The sequence below is a fragment of the Phalacrocorax carbo genome, chromosome 11 (genome assembly GCF_963921805.1).
Source record: "Phalacrocorax carbo chromosome 11, bPhaCar2.1, whole genome shotgun sequence".
Lineage (NCBI taxonomy): Eukaryota > Metazoa > Chordata > Aves > Suliformes > Phalacrocoracidae > Phalacrocorax > Phalacrocorax carbo.
Window position 1 is genome coordinate 10,903,632 of NC_087523.1, and position 19,518 is coordinate 10,923,149.

Genomic DNA, 19,518 nt, shown 5'->3' on the forward strand with positions numbered 1-19,518 from the left:
AGACTTGGTAAACAAGTAAAAAGGTGCTTGTTGTCAGTGCTCACCCTGCACAGGGAATTCCAGGGCCGCACCGATGTGCTGAAGCCTTTCAACTCTGCTTTATTCCTCCAGCCTCCTTGCACGTGTGCCGCGGGACTGCTGCTCTGACGCCACACACCTTCCGGCGGGACCGCTGCCCTCCCACCGCTGCATGGCTCGCCGGCAGCTGCACGCGCTGGCGGTGGCGCTGGTGTGGGGCTGCCTGGCGTCCGCCTCCTACCACACCACAGGTAAAGCCTGGCGTGCCTCTCGTGTTGCTGCCTAGCACGTGCTTGATATTACCTCGGGCCCTTTATGAACTTAGTCCTTCTACCGAAGCTTTTCTCGTGTGTGTGTTACAGCGACTGATTTATAAACCTGTAATCAATTGTGTAAATCTATTGTGTTTAGTGGATATTTTTCTGAGTAACTTCAAAAGGAGCAGAAACTGCCTTTGGTGCACAGTGACTATATTGTTTGATATAAAGTTATCAAATATAAATGCCACTTCGATACATAAATGCTTCTGAGTGTGGTCCCAGACAGACAGACTGTGCTAGGCTTAAGAAACACAAGGCTTGCTCCTTATAGGAGAATAATACTTTCTTCTAAAAAAAAATATTGCTCTGCGAGCTGTCGTCCATGGCAATGGCACTTCAAGCACTCTTTGGTTCAAGCCTTCAAGCACCTCTTTGCCGCACCACATGCTCCAACCCCAAGTAGCTGGGACTTTGTAGCCAAAAGCTTTCCTTCTTCAGAGGGATGGCGAGCAGGTCCAGCCCTCCCTGCTGCAGCCAGTGCACAGTGGAGAGGTGAAAACTTGGCCAGGAGGGCGCGAAAAGGCTCCCTGTCTTAGCCAGCCAGCACCGACGGAAAGCTGCCAGCAAACATGGCACTGCCACACCAAGCAAAGCAGCATTGCCTTTAAAATGGGCTTCTCAAAACATGAAAGTTTCCTGCACCCCTCTGACCAGCACAGAGAAGTGCAGACATAGAAAATATGCGGGGGGGGGGACACCTGGCAGGTTGCCATTTTTCCGCTGGCAAAACAGGTGGAAAATTGCAAAACCTCCTGCTGCTTGCATCACCTAAGGCACCGCGTGGCATGGGGCAAGGCAGTGGGAGCCAGCCGGGTTCATCGTCAAGCTGCAACGCTCGAGTGAGTGTGCGCTGCAACCAGGAGCCGGTGGCCGTGAGGGCTGTGGGTGTCGAGCCATTACATTGCTACGTGAGTCACCGCCATGCAAATCAGGTAGAGTTCTTGGGGTTTTTATTTTTTCCAAGAAACGTTCAGGAGCAGCTCTCCTTCAAGACTGGATAAGGAAATAGAGTATTTCTAGTCCTGTGTTCTGTATGAGTGGTGTGAGTGAGACTGGTTTGTGATGTAAAGGTATGAAAATGAGAAACTGCAAGAGGCAGTGCTGACATTTAAAAACAATCAGATCCCAGCATGCAAGCCACATCCCAAAAAGAAGCTTTTCCATTCCCTCTGCAATCCAGTAAAAATTTATTTTGCATGAACTTTTGTTTACAGTTTTGAAAAAAAAATAAATTACTGTTTTGTTCAAGCTTAGGATGGAAACAAGTTTCCACTCAGAAATTCCAGTTTTGCCCAATGTAGCTGTCTCTTGACAGCTTACTGCCAGGCTTATGACAAAGGCTAGTAGCTTTTCGCTTCTTTGTTTGCATAGCTGCGAGGCTCAGCATTTATCCACTCAGGAGGAGCTTCCCAAGTGCAGGAAAGTCCAGCTCGCAGCCCTGCCAGCAGCGCTCGGCCAGCCACCATAACAGGGGTCGGCTCTAGGACACGGTGCGCCGGCGATGGGGAAGCCCTCCCTCACGCCAGCCCTGGTGGGCTCTCAGCCTGAGCCTGGGCTGGCTGGTGGGAAACACACCCCTTCACCTTCTCTCCTGCCCTGCCTCCATGAGGCTATAAATGGCTGTTCTGGACAAAGCACTCATTTGTTTTTTAGCAGCTGCAGCTCTTCAAGCGCCATTCCCACAGGCTTGCTGTCCCCCGTGCGGCTTCTCCCTTTCCTGGAGCCTTTGCATACTTGGGAAGACCTGTGAGGCGGGTGAGATGCCCTCACCTCACCCCCGCTCCCACCTCCGATGCTCACCAAGAGCCCAGCTGGAGCACCCTCCGCTCAGGCAGAGCTGCCCGTGCCCCTGTTCCACCCCTCTGCCCGTGCTGGGAAATCTGAGCCCGTTGTAGCATAGCGGTATCAGGCCCTCACCTCCTGCGGGCCGTGGGGCTGCTGACTACAAGCTACTGCACATGCAGGACCATGCCCATTGCCCCTGGAGCTGGAGCAAGCCCACCACCACCCTCTGAACCCAGGCTGCATCCATGGGCCTCACGGTGAGAGGGAGAGTGTTTTACTTGTTACACAGAAAATGAAATCAAATCTATTTTTTTCTCCAAATTATTATAGTCTATCGTTCCTTGCCCCAGCATCTCCCTAAATATATTGCCATGATATCTGCCTTTGCCATCTAGCAAAACAACAGATCTCCCATGGAGCTTTACACGCTGGGAAAAGTGGGGCCTTAAGACTGCTGCCTGTGGTGTGTTTCATTTGGGAGAGTTTTCTTAGAAGAAATAAATCCTCCAACGATGTTTTCTGCAAACTTTCCAAGGAGCATATTAAAATTTGATTTATATCACCATCTTCCACTGAAAGATATTCTCAGGGTCTGCTTTCACAATGGATTTAATAAAAAAAAGAGAAAGGAAAAATGGTGTAAATCCTGATGAAGACATGAAAAAGGTGGCAGAGAGGCCAGTGACCTGGAGGCCAGACTCAAACAGAGACGTGGTGGCAATGCTGGACTGACACTGCCAGGAGATGGGCTCCAGATCACCGTGAAAAAAAGCATATCATGCAGTGAATATGTAGAAACCCAAATGGATAACTTCACCTCTAGACAGGGGAGAAAAATTACCTTAGATGTTACAAAAATTGACTTAGTTTGAACTAATAAAACTGAATAGCCAAACAGTTTTCGTCATGTGAATGACAGCTCCTTATGGAGCTGGGCTTTTAGGAAGCATGTCTTAGTATGGAACTCATCCATAATATATGCTGATTTATTGACACAGGGCAGCACCTTACAATAGCTTAATAAAAGCTAGATTGGCTATAAAAGCACATTTTTGTATAGCTGATAGATGTCTAAAATAAGAATGATTTTAACTATCTGCTTTTCTGCTTCTGTATGTTTTTTGTCTTGGTTTTTCATTAATCTTTAATATACTTGACAGGAATATTTAAAGCGATATGGGTGATTTGTGTCTGTTATGGTTAAGGAATATAATTTTCCCTGACAGCATGCTGTGCTCTGTCATCCTACGTTGATGTATGTGTTGAACACAACGTTTGCAAGGACCCTTGTCCTGACAGTCAGTAAACAGCATGAGTTAAAAATAAGCAAATATAGGAATTGAAAGGTCATTCCAGGACAGTAGTTTTGCTCGAAACATCTTACAAGGAGTGTCAAAGATGTCACATTCTTGGTGCCTTTTCAAGGGTATTTTGAGTGTTTTCTCTGAGCATCAGCAAAAACTGGGCAAGAGCAGAGCTTGTGCGTGTTTGTTGAGAACAGGCCCTGGCTATTTAATAGTAGCCAGGGCTGGACCTGGACCAGCAGTGCTTCCCTCCACATCCAGCAGCTGCATTTCTCATCTCATTTCACGACTTTGTTTTCTTTACATTGACACTGTTTTATGCCCTGCTTTGTTTTCAATTTAGTTGCTCCCCCACAAGACCTTCAGGTCACTGACCCTGGACTCTTAGGGTCTCTCGATATAGAGTGGAAACCTCCACCCAACGTACAAACCTTCAATGAATGCACAGTAAAATACAAGTTTGAGTACCGCAACACTGGTGACAGAGACTGGAAGGTAAGACAAAGCATGGTTTAATCCTCTTAAATCCAAGCTATTGTTCTGCCTTTAGTTCCTGCATGGGTTTATGTTTGCATTTCAAGGAGGAGTGGTACCAAAGCAGTTCCAGCTTTCCATGAAAAAGCCAGACTGTTCCAGTGGTTTGAATGTTTTGCCAGATGGGAATGTGTTTTGACACAGCAGCAGCAGCAGTCAGAGAAGCAGCTATTTCTGTCAGAGGGTGTGGTGCTTGCTGCCAAAAATAATCCAATATCTAGTAGCATCCTCATTGTAAAAGGCACGACACGTTTTAGAAAGTCTTTACAGGGCTTGAACTGACACGCGGTGTCAGAAGATCCTTAGGGATGCAAAGTGATAAATAAATGATTAAATTTCATTAAATATAATGTTCTAACATTTCATTTATCCAGAAGGGTGTTTAATTACCATTTACTTTTGTCTTTTAGATATGCTTGACTCTAACTTAGCTCTATGATAAAATTGTCAGTCTTCTCTCACTGATGTGTAGCTGGGCAATAGCAGGCAGGCACAGTACAGGAAGGGTTATAGGAATGTATTTTGGGAGCGATTAGAAGAGGAAAGCTGTTGCAGGGTTAGGATGGTAAACAGAGTGGGAGGGGAGAAACCCAGCAGTAGGCTCTTTGGTTGGCACAAGGTACTGAGGAACACATGGAAAAGGTACCCTAACAACCCAAAATACAGATTGGTGTCCTGAAAGAAAGGGAGATCTTTTTGCACAATCCTAAAGCAAGTGTCCTAGAGAGCTCGTCAGCTCAAGAGACCAGGGAGAGAGAGAAGGAGCAGTCACATCAGGCTAGCAGTGCTATGGACCCCAGCTTCTATCTGTGAAACATTTCTGCATGTCCTGCCTTGTCACCCGCTCCATCCACCCGAGGCAGCAAAGCCAAGGCTGCCAGGCTGCACTGAGCCACCACGCAAGCGGGTTTTGGCCCAGCCACCCCTTGGGAGCCTGCAGAGGTGGAAGAGTACGATGCCTCCCACCCTGTTTCAGGTACGGATTGCAATCACAAGGACATGGAAAGGGGCTCTTCAACCTGATGTTGGTCATGAGGCACGTCACGCTCCCAGCCAGGCAGCAGCGTGCAGCTGTGCAGAGTCTTTTAAGATGATTTTTACTGGCATTTAAAAAGTGCAAAAAAACCCCAAAACCGCAGTTTAAAAAAAACACATCAGCATTCCCTAAATCACCAGTAATAGAAGTGTCTTATACAAGGCAGATCTAAAATGTAGAAAAGAACCGCCTCTGGTACCCTGCCAAAACCTTGACACCAGATAAGGCCACAAAGTCAGCCTGAACAAAATCACACTGGGATCAGTGGACGCAAGAGTCATCGATGTCTGTTAGAAACAGACAGTTCAACACGGCTCACACACTGGGGCTGCTGACAACACGCTGCCTGGGCTGCGCCCTTGCAGGCCCTGCTGCAGCATGCGGATGCTTTATAGCGCACATTAGTTCTGACCCGCTTGGGCTAACGCACCACCTTCTCTCACTCGCCATTTGTTGTAACACTTGCCAACTTATTTTTCCCTTGTGTAAAGTAAGAGGGAGTAAGTCTGAGAAAAAAAAAAAGGAAGAAAAACCTTCAGAGTGTGTGTTTAAAACCTCCCACAAAGGGCTAAGCCCAGCGGCATGCAATGGTGAGCCCACGCTGTGTCCCTGGCTGCTGCTCCATCCTTGTAGGGTGTGGTTGTGCTTCCCATGGGAACTATCAGTTCCAGGACTCATTCCTTCTGTTTCTGATTATCTCGCATCATGAACAAGTGCCTTTTATCCTGGATTTACAGTGGTATCCTTATCAGACCTCCCTGGTGCTCCTGGCTGGTGGGGATCGCTTGAACCATAGCCTGCTCTGTCTTGTCCTTGCTGGTGTCCTGCAGGGTGCAGGGACTCAAAGCCAGTGAGGCTGGGCAGAGCAGGTGGTACAAGAGAGCTGGAGAAGCACTGGGCAGGAGAAGCAGGACAGAAATGTAAAGAAACATTAAAGCACATGAATGAGCCTACTCACAGCTATGGCGGGAGCAATGGTAGCTAATTCTGCAGCCCACTTAGCGACAAAAGAGGTATTTATAACATCTGTCTTTCAACCAGGTTATTTTTACTAGGAAGCTAAAATTCAGAGTCGGCTTTGACCTCAGCAGGACTGCTGAAGTGAAGGTACAGACACTGCTCGAAGGACGGTGTACTGATGACGTGGAGGTGCAAAGCGACTGGATTTATGCTACCTTTCAGGTCCCATTGCAAGGTTAGGAACAGCCTTCGGTACCTGGTGCGGTTTTGCGCTTTGCATGAGCCTGTTGCATGAACCGCTGCTGGCCTGAGGGTTGCCAGATGGATAAGATGTTGCAGGGCTTGCTGAGGTAGAAGACACCAGAATATCTCTGCTCCCACTGGCTGTGGCTGTGGTTACTGGATACCTGGGGCTCATTCCCCTCTGCCCGTTCCCTGGCTCTGCTGGGTTGCCCTCCATGAGCTCCACTGCTGAATGGAAAGTTCAGTTATGCATCTTTCCGCTCCAAGTAGAGTGAACTGGCTTTTATAGGAAACTTGGCAGCAAAACTATCTAATAATGGTGACCGGCCTTCTTTTCTGTTTTTGTCTTTCAACTGCAGCACACAATTGTTCAAAGATATAAAATGATATTTCTGCTGAGCCTGACTGGCATGTTGTTAAACAGTGGTTATTTCCTTCTCATTTGACAGGAAAACTGGAATCAGAGGTTCAGAATTTCCACTGCATCTATCATGACTGGGAATACCTCAAGTGCACTTGGCAACCGGGTCTCTTTGCTCCTCACGGCGTACATTATGGACTATATTATTGGTATGTATCAGCAAAATAGAAAAACATCCGAGCAGCAATCAACTGAACCCTTCAGGGTACTAAAATGCCACAGCAAATATGCTTTTATGGCTGGCAAAGCTATTGCACGATCCACACAGAAAGAGCAGAAATAATGCTCCAAGCAACAAGTGCCTTCTGGCAAGGAAATACCAAATCCGTGCTTCCTTCCTTAAAATCAGGCTCGTGCAGACCACCTACAGGGAATGCCTTCTCCCTTCCTCCTTTTCCTTTCATTCACCCCCATGGAGCACTTTCTGCATGTTGTCCATCACGATGCCTTGTGCTTTCCCTTTGCTGAATGTACCTGGATCTTTCTGGCTGCACATTTCCCTTGATCACAGCACATATATCTCTATAGGATAGGATTCAGCAGGAGGGTACCAAGCTCAGTGAACACTATACAAAAAGCAGGACTTCTTGGCAACTAAGAGTTTTACTCTTCAAATATATTTTCATAGCCTTAGCACATCACATACAAGCAAACATGCTGCCAAAATGTAGTAATAATGCGTACTTCTCAGTTCTTTCTTCTATACTGCTGACTAATGATTCTGCTCTGCAAGAAAAACAAAGATAGACTTAGTGGTTTTGGACAAAGCGAATGCTGTATTTATGCTTCAGTTCTTATGATACTATGGTAAGGATGATTAGTTAGGAAATCATTGGGTTTCATGCCTTTGGACTATGTGTAGAAAACCATAGCTGCTTTTTTAAAAATAGTTTCCATGTAGCTCTTAGAAATAGTCTTCAAAGCAAAACCACTGATTTAAAACTACAAAGGTCTGCTTGAAGGAAGCCATGGAAATTAATGATTCATTCCTAAAAAAAAACCCCAACCAAATACAAAAAAAACCCCAAAACCCAGCAAACCCTCCCTTACTGACTGCCTGTAACAAAACCAGGCATTTGGATTTGGGTCCCATTGTATAACAAGAGTGGGTCGGACCACAGGCACGGCATTCTTTGATCCCTGTGAGTTAATTTTTCTAGCACTACCACATGAACTTTTCCCCAAAACATAATGTGCTGTGCAGGGAGACTTTCATTAGGTGCAGAGTACAGAGGCCAGATTCAGCCCTGCCTCAAGGGCACTAACCCAGCAGGGGTCTTAAAAGGTAATATGAACCACCACTTAGTATTTCCAGGCTGGGGCCAACAATCAAGAATTGGCTAGTGGCCCCCAAAGACAGGAGGCCGTTTGAGAGGACAGGGCTGTGGTTGCACATTGGCTAATAGCCAGCAAACCCCTTCCTTGCTCCCACCCGTAGGTTTCCATTATCTTCCCATGTAGATGGCACCCACAATCAGCCGTGGCAGCTCGGTAACACTCATTCCATTCATGGCACATGCCACAAACCACTGCATTTGGCTTGGGAGGAGACTTTTCTGCAATTCCAGAGTCGGTGCCTGACGGTGCTGTAAGTGGGCCATGGGAGGATGGCTGTCTCCGTGCGTAAGGGCCAGATCCTGCCCCGGCTCCACTCACACAGTGGCACTTTGTGAGGCCACTTGTGCTCCAGGAATGGCCTTGGGGAGAGGCTGACACAGCCTACAATCCAACCTGGGAAGCCATCTGTGCATGGTAATTTGGGTTTTTTTCTCCTCCCCACGTTTCCCATAGCAGAAGTCCAGGTGGCCAATGGATAACATTGTGCTTTGGGTCACTTACAAAAGGCAAAGGGTGGGTAGGCTATAGGTGTTACCTGAGGCTTAGGTCCAATTTAAAAAAAAAAGCCATTACCCAAGTAGTAACTGCCATTGCTTTGGTTATTTTTTTCTTTCTGTTTTCCTAATACACCGCTAGGTACGAGGGGCTGGACCATGCAGTGCAGTGTGATGACTATATTCAGGATCATGGTATAAACATCGGCTGCATGTTGCAAAACCTGAGCCAGGCAGAATATAAGGATTTGAGCATTTGTGTCAACGGTTCAGCGGCAGCCACGCTGCTACGGCCATTGTATGTCACCCTTCGCCTTCACAACCTAGGTAACACTGGCAGAAAAGCAGCAGGGCACTTAAGGCTCACATCTTACATGAGGGGTTCAAACAAATGTGTGCTCTTGTAGATGGGTTGCTGTAATGTGTCCAGGTGGATTTCCCCTGGAGAAGGGGCTGTGGCATGTGCCACACGGGACTCTAGTTTCCAGCAGTGTTTGCAGGCAAGCAACCCCACTCGGCACCCACCCTGGAGGGTCCACAGGTGCCCCCAAGTGCTGCATTCAGCAGCTGGACAACTTGGGACCTAAATGGCCTGCTGGGCAGATGACAGAGCAGCTATGGGTGTTTTGTGTCTAGCAGCCCCGCCACAGAGGTGGCTTCATTTACTCCTGCTGGAATTGAAACCTGCTGCAAGAACAGGAGAGATCTTTGGGCTTTGCTGGTCAAACCAAGGTAAGGGTTGGGGAGAATTGAGTGCAAGAAATGATGGCGTCTGCCAGAGCAAAGGTGGTTTTCAAACCCATCAGAGATGGGGAAAGGCAGCAAAGCAGAGCATGACGTATAACCAGATGCACGTAGTTGCTCTTTATATGGGCAGTTCCCAAGCTGATCATCTACCTACATGTAAATGTTGGGGACTAAATAGCTAGTCTTCCAGTTAAGCCACAGGGCTAATAAGCAGGGTTTCTGGATTCAGTTAGTGCTCCAATGTACTTCACGTGTAGCTTTGGGCATCTGGCATAAACCAGGGCCTCTCCTGGGATGCAGAGTGTGTCAGGCCAAAACCGTCGCAGTGTCTCACTGCAAGGGCTGGGGCTGCCCTCGCAGCGCAGGGAGGACTGGCTGGCCTCACTGCAAGGGGAATGTGCCAAGCACAGTGCTCACACCCCAGCATTTCAAAACCTCCGCACTGAAGCCCAGACCAAGGACCCAGCCTATCCTGTGTGTCAAGTTAAAATAAACAACCCACCCTCCAGCCTCAGTGACATCCTGCTCCTGCAGCATCATGGCTGATAGCAATGGGAGCTCAGGAATCCCATCAACAGGGAAAAGGGGCAGAGGTTGGCAGTGATTAACTGAATCCTTTCCCACCAGGAGCTGTCTAATTGCACCTCTTTGACCTCTTCTCTTTTTGTTCTCCTCCCGTAGCAAAGCCCTCGCCCCCAAAGCAGCTGGTGGTTTCCGTGTCTGCATCTGAGGATCTCCACGTGGCATGGAGCCCGCCGGGGGGTGAAACGCCGCCCCAGTGCCTGGAGTACGAGGTTCAGCTGGCAGAAGATCAGGGGGAGGCCAAGGCTGCTTGGGCGGTAGGGACAAGACACGCCATGTGGCAGGGAGGGGAAGGGGTGGGGGAGCCCCGTCTGAGAGCCGGCAGAGGGGAGGCACGCCACAAAATCAGGGTTCGCACTGAGTTGCGGATGGCGTGTTAGCTACCCTGTGCATGGACTGCGCAGATACGTTAGCTGGTGCTGCCAGTGGAAAACACTGAAGGGCTGCTCCATTGCACATGTTCCTACTTAACACCCTGACCTCCAGCCACAGCGTTTGCTTTAGCAGTAACAGATCCCAGCACGGGTCTCTGAGCGATCACGTTCTCTGGCCTCCTGCCTGTTATCTCAGAAAGCTGTCATCATGGGAACTTAAGAGTTCTTGTGGTTTGTTTTCCTGGATATGGTGGCACAACTTGTTCCAATGAAACTATAATTCTAACCTCTCCAGAGAAGGGGCCTGCGACACAACGCGTCCTTTAGGCATGGTGCTTTTATCTTGTGCATTATCCAGATGCACTTTTGATGGAAAAAAAAATGGCAAGAACTAATTAATCATAAAGGACAGCTGAAGGACATTTTTTTCTTCAGTTGCCGTATTCTACACATGAGTCTTCTTAGCTAATTTAATGAAAGCTTCCATAAATTAACAGGCATAAATGACACCACACATGATGGTGCCCCCTAGAATGTACACATTTTCAGTAGATTTGTCTCCATAATCAGCATTAGCTGGTCCAGAACTATTATGAAATCATTTAAAACTGCCAAAACATAATCCAAGGGTTTGCTGACCCTGGAGAGTATGTTCAGAAACATCAGGCCATGCCAGAGAGCTTCTAGTGGTGGCACATAATTCCTTGACATTTGTTCTGTTTTGTTTCTCAGGCTGTGTCAACCCAAATGGAGACCGCTTTAACAATTTCCAGAGCAAATCAAAGCCGTATTTCATGTGTTCGTGTCAGGGGGAGAACAAATATTTTCTGTGCTGACCAGGGCTTTTGGAGTGAATGGACGCAGGAGTGTTTCTCTGGTATGGACCCCAAAGTAACCAGCATTTCTTTTATATCCTTTGTAAAGCCTGTTTGGAACCAAGCACTGATGGCTGCCATGGGCATCTGCTGGTGTCCAGCGCTGGAGGTGGGTTCCTGGTTCAGTTACACCCTCAACCTACTCCAGCTCAGCCATTCCCGCAGCTTTGCATCTCCAGTGCACTTAGCAGGCAAGCCCCACTATATTAACGCTTCTGCACCAGCAGTTTTCCCGCTGCACAGGGACAGCTGTGATGGCGGAGTGATGGCTTTGCAAGAGAGGGCACGCGGTGCTCAGAGTCTCTCCACAGGGCATCCTCCTGGCTGCCCCGCACCATGGATCAGCTCCTCTGCACCCCGTACGCTCTACAGGGCTGGCCCGTGTGCACGGGCTCTGCTGCAAGATGCTGAAGGCAGGGACGAGGCACATTCAGTGGCTACGTATATATGCAGGATATGTTACCCTGAAGGAGTGCGTTACCCTATACAGTGATATGTACCTGGCATATATCTGAAATCAGTCAGTCAATCAATCAATAAATGTAGGGTTACAAACCTGAACACACTGAGTTTACATCTGAGCCCAAGCTTTGGAAGAGGTGATATGACCTGTCCTGGAAGCTAGTGTTTCCTTATTTGCTGTCATTTATCTTTGCAGTGTCCATAAAAGAGGACAAGCAGCTATTTATCCTCATTCCAGTCATTCTGAGTTTGTCAAGTAGCCTCATAATATGTATGTTGATTGGCCAGTGCAAGAAAAGGTAAGTACCAAGGCAGCCTGTCCATGCAATGTGCTTTTTATGCGGGTGTCTCAGACTACAGTAATAAATGGAACAACATATTAAATGCTATGAGCCAAACATTAATAGATGCTCTAAGATTGGACACCAAACAACAGTTTATTTTCAGGAAACAACCTTGTAAGTGTGGCTGTTCCTGATATCAAATGCCTCACAACAACCCGTAAACTCATGGCAGAGACTCAAATGCTGCTCATACGAGACCAGACTGCTTCTGTTAAATGCAGCAAAGTTACTTGCATGCACAGCAGCATAAATAATGCTATTATCTTGCCCTAAACCACTCAGGCAGCAGAGATTTGTACTGGTTGTGTTAAAGAAGTGCCATTTTTAGGGGCTAAGGATTCATTCTCTTTGCACTGCCAGCCCAGTTGATTGCATTCATGTCAACGACGGCATGGGGGGAAAGCAGATGCAGTGGATGAATTTGCCCATATCCAAATTATTGGTACTGATGACATTTTCTTCAGGTCTGAAGGATCACTTAGAGAGAGTTGATCCCCTGGTACTGATAACTATTACCTTTTCGTTATGGCCATAGAGCATAAACAAGTGGGTAGCTTTTCTAATACGCCTCTTAAGGCATCACTGATGAGGGAGGCTTTGCTATAGAAATACCTTCATGTTGTCCTCAGAGATGAACCAATGCCTGTTTGGTAGATGAATGCATGGAGTCTGAGACACACACTCCTTCATCTTTGTTTTGTGTCCACCTTTCAAATGTTTTGGTTTGTAAAATTCAAGCAAAGTGTAGATGCTAGCAAGAAAACTGTGGAAAGCAAATGCTTCCTGCATTGCCACTGGGATGCTGTAACTTGTCCCCAGCTGTCTCCCACTGCTGCGAATAACAGTCTGTGCTCATTTCAGATCCCCAGCAGAAAAGCCATTGCATGCATCAGTGGGATGCTAACTCTGCTTGAGACTGCTGTACTGCTCGTGTTTGATGGATTGCTGTTAAAACATCATCCCAAGGACAGCCAAGAAGCCCTGAGCTTTCTATAGCCCATGTGGGTCTTCCCTACTTGCTGCCACCTGTGAGGTTGGTTGCTGCAATTCAAGTTCTCAACGGGCCCAGGAAAACATTGGAGGAGTTTTAAACTGACTCTGGAGCAAGCTGTTTCTGATAACAGGATCAAGGGAGGAAAAGGATGCAGTGGAAACTGCCATGAATAAAGATAATACATTGTTATGTGGGTTTGGTTTTGACTTTTTGAAGGCTCTAGAAATCTGGCAAAAGGACATCCACTGAAGGGCAGCACCTCACACACAATGCTAGGTACAAACTTCTGCATCTAGGCACTGTACCCCACCTCACCCTCACCACGTCTTCCCAGTCCCCAAATACTCAGCCTGTTGAGAGCACCCAAATGCTGAATGTGAGCTACTTGAGCTATACATTTCATTAACTGATATGCCTTTTCTGTTGCAAAGCTGAAGAGGGGAGGCCTTGAGAGGAACTTTTGCTGTGAAAAGGCATGATCACAGCTACCGCAAAGGACAGATGCTTCAGAGAAGTGAGAGTTACTCTGGCAAAGGCAGTGTGGGAACCTCTCTAGGAAGCGTGTACTGGTACCAGAATTCAGCGAAGCACCCAAGATGTCTCTAAACACCATGTATTCAGCTGGTGAAATTGCTGACTGATTTTCAAGGAACCATCCCTTATGATTCTATGATAAAAAAAATTAAAAAGTCAGCGCTAGATGAGACTGTCCTCCAAGCCCATTCTGTTTTTTTTCTTTTTTGTCAAAGAACTAACCAACTCAAACCCAAAGGTTTAGTGTGCCTTTTTTTCATCTGAACAACCCTGAAAACATATTTTCTTGCAGGAGCATTTATTACAAATGGGGATTTCTAGTGAACACTGGAAGCTCAGAGAGGAAATAAAGTTTGCATCAATCAGCTTGTAAAGAGCCATGCTAATCCAGTCAGGCACAAAAAACACAGCAAGTGCTGTTTTACACACCCAACTGCAAAACTATTCAATCACTGTCAGCTGCTTCCACTGTTAAATGGGCAAGAACCCGATGTTATTTGGGGAGCAACCAAAGGATGAAAGCACCAGGAAAAAAGGGTGTATGCACAGACTGGAGCAGAAATGAATTTTCCTGACTGTTGTTATCCTCTGACTCTACTGTCTCCTGAGTCTTCTGGCCAGCCAGCATGGGATGGCTTTATGTTTAAAAATACCTGCAAACACACAACAGGCATCGAAACACTGTATTTTACCTTGATGAATGCTGCACCTTAGAATTGGAGAAGGGAGCTGGACTTGCAACACACTGATCTAACAGAGAAGATGAAAGGAACCATGGGAGCAGGAAGGAAGGAGGAATAAGGCTGCCTTGGCCCAGAAGCAGCCCCCAGCCACAGCTCAGGGAGACCTGGCCTGCAGGCATCTCCAAAACATGCTCAGTCAGAGCAATTCAGGGGAAGGCACAGTTCATACAAGACGGCAGTTCATACAAGACGGCAGATGCAGGAGGCTAGGACAGCATTTCCTCCTTTGTGCACCCTCTCTCCAGCTGCAGAGTCCCTTTCCTTCCCTCTCTGGTCTCCAGAAGGATTCTTGCAGCGACAACGGGCACCGTGGCTGTCCCTGGTGTAGAGTGCAAATATTTGGCTCTGACTTGCTCTGGTGGCTGGGCTGTGTGCACGTCTCTGCAGAGCGATGGGCCACCAGGCAGGGCAACCTCTGGGAAGACCAAGCCTAGATCTCCTGCTCTGCAAGACCAGGATGAGCAGAGATGCTCTGCCAAGCTCCCTCTAGAGTTTTCAGGTACTTTCAGGAATTAGACTTTGGCACATCCAGAACTGGGTAGCATTTGGTTTATGGGTTTTCAGAACTGCCACCAGGGCAACAGTCACTGCACTAATAATAATGGTTAAAACCAGAAAAAGCACCAGAGAAAACTATTGGAAAGAGTCCCACTGAGATTTGCCATTACTGGAAATAACTCCTGGTAGGCCTCTGATGTTCTGCCAGCCTCTTAAACAGTTTAAATGTCTACTAAAACCACATGAGGGCATTGTGAACCCCCCCCCCCTCAAGGGAAAAGCAAGGCAGGCAGCTAGAGCCTACCCTGCTGCCCTGGGTACAGCTGATGCGATCTCACCCGTTTCACCACACAGGAACACCGGGCATGGGCATTTGGAGTGGGCCAAACGGTGCAGCAACCCTGACCTGCTGGATGGGTTTAAACTGGATTAAAGTTTCTAGTCTAATTTTGTCTAAAAAGAAGTAAGAAGGAAAGAAGAATTAAAGAGAATGGGGACAGGTAATAGGTGGTGATGGAACGAATGTATCTCTGCAGCTAGAACTCACCCCAAAAAAGATGAGAGCTATTTCAGTAACTAGAAAATATAAAAGTTAGGCTGAAGCCTGCCTAGAAACCTGCCTAGTAACAGAGTGATAAATTAAGTACATCTACTTACGGTATCTGTATGCTGCAGCTTTCCAGGAGTGTTTAGGTAAGGAAAGCTGGGCTTGGCCCCAGCATGGGGTTCACCAAACTCACCCCTGCAGCAGCAAGACACCCCCCACCCACTTTCTAACAGCATCACATCTGCAGCATGTGCAAAATTTAATCCTAATAGGTGGCCAGCTGCTAGTCCTTCCTAACATAACGGACCTTGCTAGAATTTCAGTAGTATGCTTTTTTTCCTTTATTTATATAATTGCACTAATTATGTATTTCTTTCACATGCTATTTGCATTACAGTGGTTTAATTAATTTACTGTAGTCCATAATTAATATTTTCAGTAAAATACTTTCATAATCTCTCCTTTGGTATACTGTGCTCTTATTGTTCCCAGCTCATGTCTGGATTCCCCAGTGTTTTTACCATCTTAGTCCCACATGTCTGGTGAGGCATGTCTTTGCCAAACACACAAAGAGAACTCCTTGGTATACCCTTGAGTTTAGCGTCTTTTTTCTGTCTTTGACTGATTAAGTCTTAGAGCCATTTGTTGAAGAATAAAAAGCAACCTTTCCTACAGAGTTTTTTCCCTAGAGAATGTCAATACTTGTCAAACATATGAAAGCACGATCCTGTGCATGCTGCAGGGAAATGCAAAATCAATTTGTGTCTGTCATATTCTAACCGCTTTTGGGAAATAATGAAACAGGGAAGGCAAATGCCAAGGTCTCTGAACTCACAAAATCACCCTCCTTCTTTCACCGAGGTCTATTTTCAAGCTGCCAGCAGAGAATAATTTGAAAACCAGTTTACCTTCTGTTTCCTTGTTATCCACCCTCATATTTTTTAATTTTTCTGACTGGCCTCTGAATAAAAGGTTTTGAAGTGCTTCAACCACTATAACCTGCCAATGGCTGAAAGACAAAGCAAGGCTGGCATCTCTCAGGAGCTCTTGTACCTGAGGAAAGAAAAGGTAGAAGTTGTATCTCCCCAGCTAAGGCATCTCTGCTGAAGTTTTCAATCTCATACAGGCGCTAAAAACTCCATGGCCACTGGGTGTCAGTATCTGTGCTTGGACGCAGAGGAGGAGGAAAGCAGGTGCAGCATAACGTCCGCAAGAATTCAGTAAGTTCAGTATGTAGTGCATGACAATTTAACAGAGGGGACAGTGGCTCTCTCACTGTAAGATAGGTGAGTTTTGTTCTTTTTGTACTGCTAAGCGGAGAAGTGTCACACCTTGGCTCCATTGTTCAGCGCCAGACTGACTGCCAGGTAACGTCACCCCTTTGCACACCATGGCATCATGACCACGGCCCAGCGCTACTGTGTGGGCCAGAGCTGTGTCTCCCATGGCATGTGTCAGCCAAAACCAGCCCCAGCCCCTGCCCTCCCTCCCCTGCTTATGCCACTGGGCACCCACAGAAATACCCTATCGGCTCTAACTGGAGGCTTGGCCAAGCGGGGACTGTGCTCCGCCGTATGTCCCTGCCTCACTCTGGCATCAGCTCCTGCATCCCTGAGCCACCATGGGTCTCAGCACCCATCCCAGAGCCACCATGGGTCTCAGCTCCCATCTGGGAGCCTCCACAGGCCTCAGCACCCATCCCTGAGCTACTGCAGCTCTAGGGAGTACCTAGACCTTGAAAGGACATAAAGCGGCACAGCCCTTCTGGCTTCAGCTTCTAGATGTCGAGGCTTTGGGAGTGTGGTAACTAATGATATACGCTAAAATCTAAAGAGCTTCATGGGCCACGGCAGGTTTGCCGCTCACTGCCTTGTGCAGCAGGGTGCATTTGAGAGCACTGTCAAGCTCTTTATGTCTATGTAGAAGCTGAATTTTCTCAGGAGGGTCTGTGGTTCCCATAGCTTCAAGGCAAACAAGTACAGCTGATGAATGCGCTTAACAAAACAATTTGAGGCAACATATTGTGGCTGAGCTGTCTGAACAGCTGAAATGGCTCTGCAAACGATCTGTGTCAATATCGTCTTCCTGGAGTAGAGAGAAATAAAACAACCAGCCGAGAAACGATGGCCACCACAAGTTTGCACCAAAACCAAGTATTCGCCTCTCTGCCATCCTGAGCTACTTGCCTCCTGTACCAGATCCCCGTCCAGACGTACCACGGCACCGCTCTGCTCAGGAAATAAAACGCCATTTCAGTAAGAGTTACACCACCAGGCACATTTCAAAAAAAAAAAAAAAGAAAACTAATTTAAAAATCCTAAACACGGCATTGACATTTCCTTTTCTGATGGCTATGTCCAGCAAACAACCTCGGTGTTTAAGCAGGTCTCACTCCACGGAGAGCTGAGTGCAGGCGCATCCTTAGGCACGGGGGCTTGACTGGCATGGTGGCAGCACTGCTGCGGTCCCGGACGACGCATGCACTCATCCCTGGCAGCAAGGAGAGCCTGCACAGCACCTCTGCCTTCTTTGAGATACTGAATTAGGTTGCATTGCCCTGCCTTTGCTGGAAGGTGCGAAAGGTTGCCCCAAGCTTCTGCAGCTGCAATGGGGGGATTTGAGCTATGGTTGTCAGTGATCATCCACAGACTATTTTTTTTCATTTCCTTGCCTGGGAAGCTGTGAATAGCTCACAGCTCACCAAAGCACCAGGGACTTGCCAGAGTAATTTTCATTTAGAAAAAAACCCCAAGTAATATGTATCAGGGTTTTTTTTTTTTTTACAAACCAGGGAACACCTTCACAGAATTCACTTATCTAGATATCTTTAAGATTTAAAAACAAATGAAGGGTGGCAGAATGTTCTTCACTGGAATTCATGCAGTGCTGGAGAAAACATGCATACCAAACAGAAACATGATGTTTTTGGGAGAGGAAGCTCTGTATTTCCAGACTAAAATCTGTAAACACATCAAGTCCTCACCACCCAGGCACAGGGTCAGGTTCAGCGCCCGGCAGAGCTATGTATCTGCCCACATTTGGAAGGAAAGGTTGCACCGGAACATATGCCAGCTAAACCAAAGATGCCAAATGCCCCATGTGAACACGTGCTGCTGTAAGTGTCCAGCCATCCCCAGCTCCATCCTGCTTCGGATCTGCTGTGAATCCGCCTTGTGCTCACTTCTGTGGCAGTCCAGCGCAAGCCTTTTCTGCCAGTCTGCCTGGGCAAAACCTGATCTTCACAGGGCCTGCAGCCTCCTGGCTGCCCTTGGACATGTCAACCTCCCCTCCCGAAGCACCCCTCCCTGCATGGCCATGACACAGAAGTGCAACTTCATTAAGAGCAAACAGATGCAAAGAGCATGTTAAACCACCCGGTGCATACAGCTTTCTCCATGGAATGGGTACAGAAATTTTACACAGGAGAAGAAACCAGAGGCAACAGATGCAGGTTCCCATCCTGCCTCTAGGTGCCCAAACATCCTTTGCACCCTCACAGGGTCTGACCAAAGAGCCAGGGCCACCCAGGGAGCCTGGGAGAGCCACTCTGCCACCAAGAGGTCCCTCTGATGCAAAAAGCCCAGGAGAGGGTAGTCCTTGCCTTTTATCTGATGACGTTCCAGCTCTTAACTGTTGAACTAGAAATATGTCCCAACCTTTGGGACTCTAAAATTGGTCTTGGCTGGTGGCTGCCCAGAAGTTTGTGCCCATGCTGCCAATTTATTTAGAAATACATACTGAGAAAACAATAACCTTGCTGCCTGCCAGGTTCAGCTGAGTCCACTTTTAACAACAGAGTGCTTAAAAGGCCCACAACATAATTTATTTTACTGAAGCAAAAGCCCAAAGTTCCTGGCTGCACAGTCGGAAACTGTGAAAAGAAAAGCACTAAAAAAGTCAGACAGTGCAAGAACAAAGCAGGCTCTCAACCTTTAAAGCTTCTCACCAGTGTTTTCTCAACTACACCAGCTAATGGCAGCCCAAGAGGACATTACCACAACACTGGGGCTCTCCAGAGCAGACTGAGACTGGCTCCAATAATACTCAATGTCCACAAAAATGCTGTTGTGGGTAAATAAAACTTACGTGACTGCATGCAGTCAGGCTTGGGCTAGCCAAGCTGGTTGATTCTGGATGCTTCTGACAATGCAAATGAAATACTGCTTCATACAGTTTGGGTCTGGCTCGGGGCTGGGAACGCACAGCCTTCATGATCCCTTGACTTCACGTTGTCCTACTTGCAGGAGATTAACTGACTTGGCATGGCCTCACCTGCCTTCCTCCAGAATTGTGGCATTTCTTATGGCTTCACTAGAACTTGAAAGGACCGTAGCACAAAAATAGTGTTCTTGCTTCAAGATGTTT

At 47.3% G+C, this 19,518-nt stretch overlaps 1 protein-coding gene across 1 annotated transcript; it reads left to right on the forward strand.

Moving 5' to 3' along the window:
- On the forward strand, positions 1–15,614 carry IL13RA2 (interleukin 13 receptor subunit alpha 2). Its single transcript, XM_064463019.1, has 9 exons — positions 1–269; positions 3,771–3,922; positions 6,039–6,192; positions 6,650–6,770; positions 8,596–8,780; positions 9,882–10,039; positions 10,889–11,033; positions 11,690–11,792; positions 12,699–15,614. Exons 1-9 carry the CDS (start codon positions 191–193, stop codon positions 12,739–12,741), a joined length of 1,140 nt encoding a protein of 379 aa, XP_064319089.1. The 5' UTR covers positions 1–190; the 3' UTR covers positions 12,742–15,614.
- The last annotated feature ends 3,904 nt before the right edge of the window (positions 15,615–19,518 follow it).